This window comes from Acanthisitta chloris, unplaced genomic scaffold (assembly GCF_000695815.1).
Source record: "Acanthisitta chloris isolate BGI_N310 unplaced genomic scaffold, ASM69581v1 scaffold34700, whole genome shotgun sequence".
Taxonomy (NCBI): domain Eukaryota; kingdom Metazoa; phylum Chordata; class Aves; order Passeriformes; family Acanthisittidae; genus Acanthisitta; species Acanthisitta chloris.
This window is the reverse complement of record NW_008652794.1, coordinates 10,268-18,950: the sequence shown is the minus strand read 5'-3', so window position 1 is coordinate 18,950 and position 8,683 is coordinate 10,268. Positions and strand designations below refer to the sequence as shown.

General features: G+C 42.8%; 1 protein-coding gene across 1 annotated transcript; it reads left to right on the top strand.

Annotated features, from left to right (window-relative positions):
- Positions 1-1,824: 1,824 nt before the first annotated feature.
- ZNF622 (zinc finger protein 622) lies at positions 1,825-8,177 on the top strand. Its single transcript, XM_009078500.1, has 6 exons — positions 1,825-2,435; positions 4,318-4,572; positions 5,286-5,448; positions 6,232-6,344; positions 7,209-7,352; positions 7,962-8,177. The coding sequence occupies exons 1-6, from the start codon at positions 1,829-1,831 to the stop codon at positions 8,087-8,089; spliced, it is 1,410 nt and encodes a 469-aa protein (XP_009076748.1). The 5' UTR covers positions 1,825-1,828; the 3' UTR covers positions 8,090-8,177.
- The last annotated feature ends 506 nt before the right edge of the window (positions 8,178-8,683 follow it).

Below are 8,683 nucleotides of genomic sequence, written 5' to 3'. Positions count from 1 at the left end.
CCTCACTTCTGGTGTCCATATAATAAACACCCATGGGTGAGGTTGTTCTGCCTTGTGTTAGTTAGCCTCAGGGCTCAGTTTAAATTCAGCTGCAAGTCGCTAAAACGAGCAGTAATAAAGACTGGCTGGGGAGAACTCGGTTTGTCCTGTCGGGCTTGGCTGTGCCATGGGCTGCAGCCTTGTGGGTGCCTCGGGTTTCCTTTTCCCTGAACAAGGTAAGACTCAGCATTTCAGTTTTGGGATTTGAAGGGGCAGCTAGAAATGTAGGTGGAAATGGGAAGCACTGGTGTAACTACATGGGATTCTGTGAATGCTTTTTCAACTTTATGCAGTTTGAGTTATAAACACTTCTCCACTTAGTAGTCAGAGGTGAAGGTTTATTTATGGCTTTATATCCTCTCAGTATCATACCTTTTCTTCTGATCTGTGTATTTTAAGGTGTTTTTAAATACCACTGTGGCAATTCAGTGTGTAGCCACTGTCTGCATGTCATGAACTGGATCAGACTGTCCTGGCCTTGACATCTCTGCAAGAAGTTTGTGATCAGCAGCCAGCGTGGCTCTGTGTTGATTGGTTTATGGCAGTAAGATTGCTGCTGGGGCTGGGAAAGGATCAGGGAGTGCCACAGCTGGGAGGGAGGTGCTTCAGGGAGCAATTGAGATGCCTCAATGGGCAGAAAATACGCTTTTTCTGTGAAACTAGAAGTGTCTGTTACACTGCATGGAGGGCAGAAAATACGCTTTTTCTGTGAAAGGAGAAGTGTCTGTTACACTGCATGGGTGCTTACAGTACTTGAATAAAATAGTATAGCCTTTATTTTCAGTGTCCCACCTGTCACTGTTCCTCTGCCTGCTTTCACACCTCCTCCTCCTCCTGGTGTATTCTTTCTTTTCCAGATTAAGCCATAGTCTTTCTGAATCAGTTGAAAGGTGAGAGTGGCTTCTGTATCTCTAGTTAGAACACACTTTTTTTCTCTTTGCTTTTAGAGTGTTCAAGAGATTCCATCAGCTTTGTTTTTAGAAAAGTTAAGTTTCATTGAGCACTGAGGAGGAAGGAAATGTATGGCTTTGGAAAAGATAGCATCAGTGACAGGTCACTGCTCTCCAGTTGTCCTGTGGTAGCCCCAGTAACACAGCTCAGCTGGATGGTGGGAAGTGGAGGAAGACCAGGTTTAGCAATGGCTTCAGGTGCTAGACCTAGGCATGACTGACTGCATCTCCAGGTGAACACAGGCAGGGTGAAGTGTTGCTGACATTACATGCACTGCTCCAAAATAGGTAAGAGGCCTTTATGTTTAAATGCAGTAACTTCTTGGGTTTTTTTCCATTTGATGAGGCTGTGGAAAATGGTAAATAGGCCCAAAAGCAGGTTTTCCCTTTTTACCCTTATTTTGGAGCAATCACTAGTCTTGTCAAAGGCTTACAACTGACAGAATAGGAGCTTAATTAAGAACCTTTAGTTTCTGATCTTCAGTAAACAGGGTAGAGTTTTCACAACACTGTTGCTGGGACTGGGAGCCCTAGCCTGCGTCTGAGTCCTGACCGGCACAGTGGGTTCTACCTCCAGAGCTGGGTTGCTCAGATACTGCTGTAGTACAAGTAACCTGTGGTAACTACATCAGAGTCTTCTCTTTTTTTCTTCCTTTGCTCCTCCTCATGCATAACACACTCTCTGCTAATGCTGGTGTTTAATACATTCCATGCTGTACAAGACCTGTGTGTCTTACACAGCCTTACATCAAGGCCATCAGGATGTTGCGTTGGGGTTTTTTTGTGGCTGCTACTTGATTGTTTTTAACGTGATTTTATGTTTTTCCCACTTTCCAGTAATGGCAACGTACACTTGTATCACTTGCCGTGTGGCTTTCAAGGATGGTGACATTCAGCGTGCCCATTACAAAACTGACTGGCACAGGTACAACCTGAAGCGCAAAGTGGCTGACATGCCTCCTGTCACTGCTGAGAATTTCCAGGAGAGAGTCCTGGCACAGAGAGCTGTGACAGAGGAGCAGAACAAAGTCACTGCCACTTACTGCACAGTTTGTAGCAAGAGATTCTCCACCTTCAATGCTTATGAGAATCACCTGAAGTCGAAGAAGCACTTGGAGTTGGAGAAGAAAGCTGTTCAAGATGTTAGCAAGAAGGTGAAAATATTAAATGAGAAGAACCTGGAAAAGGGACTGGCCCCAGAGAGTGTAAACAAAGATGAAATGAACACAGCTATTCAGCAAGCCATCAGAGCTCAGCCATCTTCATCTCCAAAGAAAGCACCTTTACTTCCTAGTAGTCCAAGTAGGTCTCCAGTTCCTATGGAAAGCACCAGCTTATCACAGAGCAGAGAGCGACCAGAAATACCTCCACGACTGCAGTGGTATGAACAGCAAGCAAAGAAGCTGGCCAAGCAACAAGCAGAGGAAGAAGAGGATAATGAAGAAGGTAAGGCAACAAACATACTGTCAAGAGGTAACTTGGTAAGCTATGGTTTGTGCGAAAGCCGCTGCCTATTTCTGTAGTGCAGGATTTTCCGTCACACAAGGTCTTGCTGCTGATTAAATTTTCAGCTTTACAAAGGAATTAAGGCTGGCCCATGTTTGCAGTTCAGCACTCTGTTAGTGTCTGAGCTGCCACCTGTTCAGGTTACAGCAGGATACTAATGCGTATAAAGGGTGAATATAAACAGTTACTAACGGGAGCACTAGTTCTCACAAAAAAATTCAGAGTAAGTTTCCTTTAAAGAAGGGTGATGTAAAAGGTTGCCCTAAAAGTACTTCTGAAAAACAAATGAACAAAAATCCAGTCATGATCATTTGCTGTTGTCCCATCAGTCACTTTGCTGATCTGTTGAAGGGAGGTAGGAGTGGAGTTGGTTTGGCTTTTCCCTGCCCACCAAGGCCAAAGGAGAAACTTTCTGAAGGGAGGTAGGAGTGGAGTTGGTTTGGTTTTTCCCTGCCCACCAAGGCCAGAGGAGAAACTTTCTTTGTTAGCCTGACTGTGGCATAGCTTTTTCAGTGTGTGACATAGATACTAAAATTGGTTTAAGAGTTGCCACCCTAACTGCCTGTTGCTGTGAATACAGCCCTTTGTTGGAGGTCAGTCTGGAAAGCAGACAACTGAAAAGATCAGAGTTTCCAGAAAAGGGTTATTTTTAACCTGGATGCTTTCAGTGCTGTAGTTGACAGTGCAGCTCCAAACACATCTATTGGAGCAGTGAATGGGGCAATTCAGCTGTAGCAAGGGGACAGGTATGAATGAGGTGCAACTTCATGCAGGTTCGTTACTGAAACCACTGTGTCATGGTACTACATCTGGCACAGCAATTTTGTGCAGTTTAAATTTCAGTTGCAGTTCAGGGAGTCTGTTCTACAGAAGAAACATTTACCTCTGAACATGCATCCTAAGACCTAAAGAAGGAGCCAACTTGCACCTGTCTTGTATTAATTGTGTTAGTCCTGATTTGTAATGCTAAAATCTCAGTAGGTTTCTGAATGTTAATTTTCCTTTTAAGTGTTTGTCCAGGGATATTTCCTACAACTCCTGTTAGTTCAGTGTCAGGCTTTAAAAGTTATCAAACTGTCTCTATAGCAAAGATCTCCAGTTAGCAGCCCAGAACACTGGGAAGCACCATGTTACCTGTCCTCAAAGGCTCTGTGCCAGATGGCATTTGTTACGGGACCAGTAGGAATAGAGTACTGGGAAATGCTCACTGCCCCAGATCTGAACTCCTTAGAAAAGATTTCTGCACCCAGATGCCTACAGCAGTATAATCAGATGGCTTATCCATTCATGAGCTCTGCAGTAATCCTGCAAATGTGTAAAATTGTTAGTATGTCTTGGTTAGTACAACGTTTAACATAGTATATGTGTGACAGCTGGCTTTGTTCTTCCCAGTTGTGAAAGATGTATGTGTGAAAAGGAGTGTGTTTTCCGTTGCTGCTGAGTCACTGCTGGAAATGGGTATTTTCCTGATGCTGACAGAGTTGTCTTGCTTTTTGTGAGCCACACTTCTTGTGCTGTTATGAGCTAAATTTAAGGCCTCAAAACAGCAGCAAAGTGTTAATAGTTGAGAAAATGGAGGGGGAAAAGTATCAGATTTGCCAGCATTTTTCTGAGCAGCCTTCAGCTTTGCTGTGCATCTCAAAGAAATGTGTTTTACTGGCAGTGGTATATTCTTGCACCTGGTATTGACTGTGTGGCACTTAGAAAATACTCTGTTTTCTACTCTTGCAGCTATGATGGCTTTTTCTAACTTAATTGGGACTTGTTTTGCTTGAGAGAAGTAATCATATAAATAATAATTTTTTTAAACTTCCTTTAAAAGACTGGGAAGATATGGATTCTGATGAAGACATCAGCTCTGAAGAAGAGATGGAAGGTGTGGAAGAAGAAGAGGAGGAACAGGCAGGAGCTGAATGTCCTCCTGCTGTTGGGGCCATTCCAGTCACAGACTGCTTGTTCTGTCCCCATCATTCAAGGTCTCTCACCAAAAATGTGGCCCATATGACAAAAATTCACAGCTTCTTTATTCCAGACATAGAGTACCTTGTGGATCTCAGAGGACTAATCAAGTACCTAGGTATGCCTGTAAATGTTCTTTGATTTTTGGTCAGGATAATTACCTGCTGATATTGTTTTGTTTTGGTTATGACACAAAATGTTTTGGGGTGTTGTTGGAGTTTTTAGTATAAAATCTGAGTGCTGTCTAGCTCAGTATTTTGATCATGAGCAGGACCACAGGCTTTCCAGGGAGAGTGCGAGGAAACCCCACTGAGCAAGCATGTGGTCCTGTACCTTATAGGTCTTGTGTAGTTTTCTGATGCTGAGAAAGTTGTTCAGATAACATGATATTTGGGACAAAATCCTGTTCCTAAATCATGCATGTGAACTGTGTTATCCTACTAGTTAGTCGCAAATATTTGCCTCATCGGTTTACAGTACTTGTAAGGGAGCGAAAAGCTAGGAAAAAAGTGTATCTTCCTCAAAACCTACAAGTGATAGGAATAAAATAATTTCAGAGTATTGGCTAGAAAAATTTATTGGAAGTCTGAATTTGTTGTTGAGACTACTTAATGATCCATACCCCATCACAAGAGGTCTTCCAGTGCACAGACTTGTCCCTGATGGGGCCTTATGGTCAAGGTGTAGGAACAGCAGGGCTTTTCTGGAAATGCAGGGATTGAGGCTCTTGATCTCTCTGCCTGCAAGCTGGGAAGCCTTTGTTACAGAAATGTTAATTACTGACTAGGTAGGTTCTGTTCAGACCAATAGAAGTGCCAATGTTTTCTGCAGGAGAGAAAGTTGGTGTTGGGAAAATCTGCATCTGGTGCAATGAAAAAGGGAAGTCCTTCTACTCTACGGAAGCAGTACAGGCTCACATGAATGATAAAAGCCACTGCAAACTCTTCACAGATGGAGATGCTGCCCTGGAATTTGCAGACTTCTATGATTTTAGGTGAGGACACTTTTTCCTTTGAGTGCAGCACAGATGGGGACAGACAAAAGGACAGTTAAATATTATACCAGAAACTATCATTCATTCTTAAAATTTTGTCCCATTTCTGGTTTCACCACTTTTCTAGGTAAGCATAACACCATAGTTTGTTCTCTTCTGTGAGCCCTATTACCAGTCCTACATGAAAATACATTTTGAATTCTGTTTTGTATGTTTGTTGTTACTGAATTTAGATTTCAGTGCAAAAAGACCCAAAAACAGCATAACTGACTCTCCCATTATCTTTTAGGCAGACTGCAGACTTGGTACCTACTGTGGATTTCTTATATATTTTTTTATAAATAACTGGAGTTTTAACAGGCCTGCTGTGATTTAGAGGCCTCTTGTTGAACTTCCTGTAGCTTATCCTAAGCTGTGTTCATTTTGATCAGAAATGCCTCATATTGTGGTAACAGGTGAATTTAGTAAAGCTTCTGCGAGCACTTGTTCATTAGTTGTGTAGAGCTGGTGCGCTGCACTGTGGTGGTTTTTCACCATAAGTCACTGCTGAGTGTGCAGCAGCAGAACTGTGCTGAGTTACAGAACAGGATGGAGGAAGGGTGTTCCTTGTCTCTAGTCTCTGTTCAGGGCAGGGTGCTGCTGGGAAGAACTCTCAAACTAAGGTAGGTGAAACATGACAGTGTCTGTGTCTTGCTATAGCTGTGCATAGCAGTTCTTTTGTAAAGTGGGTCTGGATAGCTTGGGTGCTCACCGTGTATAAACTGTACTGCTGCTCTTCCACAGGAGCAGTTACCCTGATCACGAGGATGGGGAAGATGTGGAAGTGCCTGGAAAGCGCCCAGCAGAGAAAGAGTTGGATTATGATGATGACACCATGGAGCTGATCCTTCCTTCAGGTAGGGATAGGGTTTGTGTTGCAACGTAATTTGTCTGCATTTTGCATAGCTGTAGCCATTACCTGCAGCATAGGCCCTCACTGTGTTTTCCTTTTGCAAGGGAGAAGGTAATTTGGTGTATAAGTGTTTTTGGAGTTATGTCCTCACCTTCCATTATTTCCACTACCAAGTAGTTCAGCTTCTTCAGCACTGATGTATAAGTGGACTGGGGCAGTGGGTTCTATTGCCCACTTTGTCCCATGTTAATAAAGAGGTAGTCATGGTATACTCCAAGAGTTTCCATATCTTGTTTTAGTGCAACTTGGAGACACTACAACTTAGGTTATCTCATGTAGGGTTTTTTTTTTTTCAGAGAGCCAGCTGCTAACTAAATTAATAAACTATTTCAGTAAATTAATTTATTAAACAGCCTTTCTCTTGCCTTGTTTAGTATTTGGCACTCTTGCTTGCATTTATTTTATGTTTTTGTATGAGGGGACCTCAGCCCTTTCGTTCTGAAAAATGCTGCCAATTATGCAGTTACAGAAGATTTCCTGAATGTCAGCAAGTTACTTCCCTGGTTACTTGAAATAGTCTTGCCTCTCTGCTCATTCCACTAATTAAAATTTTCTTTTCTGATAACTGCCTGTTTGTTAGCCAAGCTAAGGCCCTCTTGAACAAGAGTACTCTTTGTGTTTTTAATTCAAGCAGCTCTCAAAGTAATTATATTGAGTTCCTAATAGCCCTAACATTTTAAAGGTTCTGGTCCTTTTAAAAGCATTTCTCAGCATGGGGGTTTTCTGTAGTTTTTTTACAATGTGCTTGAGTGCACCATTTCAGAAGCTGCTTCATGATGCATAATAAGGTGTCCTGTCCTCTGAACAGGTGCAAGAGTGGGTCATCGTTCCTTAATGAGATACTACAAGCAACGATTTGGCCTGTCAAGAGCGGTGGCTGTTGCGAAAAACAAGAAAGCAGTGGGTCGGGTGTTGCAGCAGTACAGAGCTTTGGGATGGACAGGTCAGACAGGTAAGTGACCATGTGAGGGTTTTGCCGAGGAGAAAGGTCTAGGATGTCATCACTCCACAGTTCAATAGGTCAGCTTTGTTTTACATGTGGGGTTTATGCAGTAGTTTGTCTTCCACTTGGTGCCCTTTCATTCCTGACATCTGGGCAGAATAAGTTATACAAGGTTGTTTGGGCCTAAAATCCAGCACAGCTTCTGTGCAAGCTTTTCATTCCATCAGCATGCATGTTTGTGATATTTGGTGACTTCCTAAGATTTATTGGTTTCTGCCTGTCAGAACCACCACTCTGCTATTTAATTGGTGTAACATAAACTATGCTTTGTCAGAATACTTTTCTAGTTGGGGAACAGTGGTGTGATCTATAACCCCTATTGAAATAAAAGAATCATTCTTTGGACTGCAAAACAACCTTTCCCCTTAATCACAGCCATGGGTATTCATAGAGCAAACTGGCCTTCCCAGGGAAAAATGAAAAGAAGTGTGCTAGTATGGGAAGGAAAACATAGAGCTAACTGCCGGTGTACATGGACAGATCACCTGGCTTGCATATAAGTAGTAAGTAAGCTTACAGACACTGATCCCTCTTTCTCTTCCTCCTCTCTCCCTGAAGGGGCTGTCGCCGCTCAGCAGCGCGATATGCAGTACCTGCAGAGGATGAAGTCCAAGTGGATGCTCAAGACAGGAATGAGTAACAATGCTACAAAGCAAATGCATTTCCGGATGCAAGTCAGATTTTGAGTTCCCAAGAGAGCTGCATGCAGCTGGTTGTGGGAAGTGGGATTTAATGATTTCTGGGTTGTGGATTCTGTTATTAAAATGGACTTGGTGACCTATCAAATGCTGATGTGTGTGCTGGTGTGCTTTCCTGTCTACGACCAGGGAACTTGTCTCTTCCGGTGAAATGATGGTTGGCCTAACGTAAAATATCTTCAGTGGAATATGTGGCAGAGTAGCCATGGCTATGAATGAAGATCCATGTGTAGTCTTGCTGCCCATCTCTGTGCAGTCCATTTCTGTGGGGCAGTTGACACTGTCATTTGTCTGAATATTTTCAGTTTCCACTTCTACAGACAGGTTGAGGCCAAGACAAGATCCTAGATCCAAAAGCTTCAGATGGAGTGTATTGAATGTTTTCAGTTGTGGTGCCAGACATATGCTAGCTGGGTGTTTTGGACTTCTAGCTGGCACTATTGAGGTGAAAATATGAGAGCAAAGATTTGTGGAAGGTCACATGATAATTGTTTCAAGAAATGCACTGATGGAAAATACAAGTCCAGGATTAATATTGCCCTCAGAAGTTGACTGTACTTGCCTAATGGTCCAGCTCAGGGC

Excerpts from the sequence above, each read along its gene's own strand:
- ZNF622 (XM_009078500.1), top strand. The coding sequence starts at position 1,829 with ATGGCAACGTACACTTGTATCACTTGCCGTGTGGCTTTCAAGGATGGT. Across the intron at positions 5,449-6,231 it reads GCAGACTTCTATGATTTTAG|GAGCAGTTACCCTGATCACG; the intron begins GTGAGGACACTT and ends GCTCTTCCACAG. Across the intron at positions 7,353-7,961 it reads GGGATGGACAGGTCAGACAG|GGGCTGTCGCCGCTCAGCAG; the intron begins GTAAGTGACCAT and ends CTCTCCCTGAAG.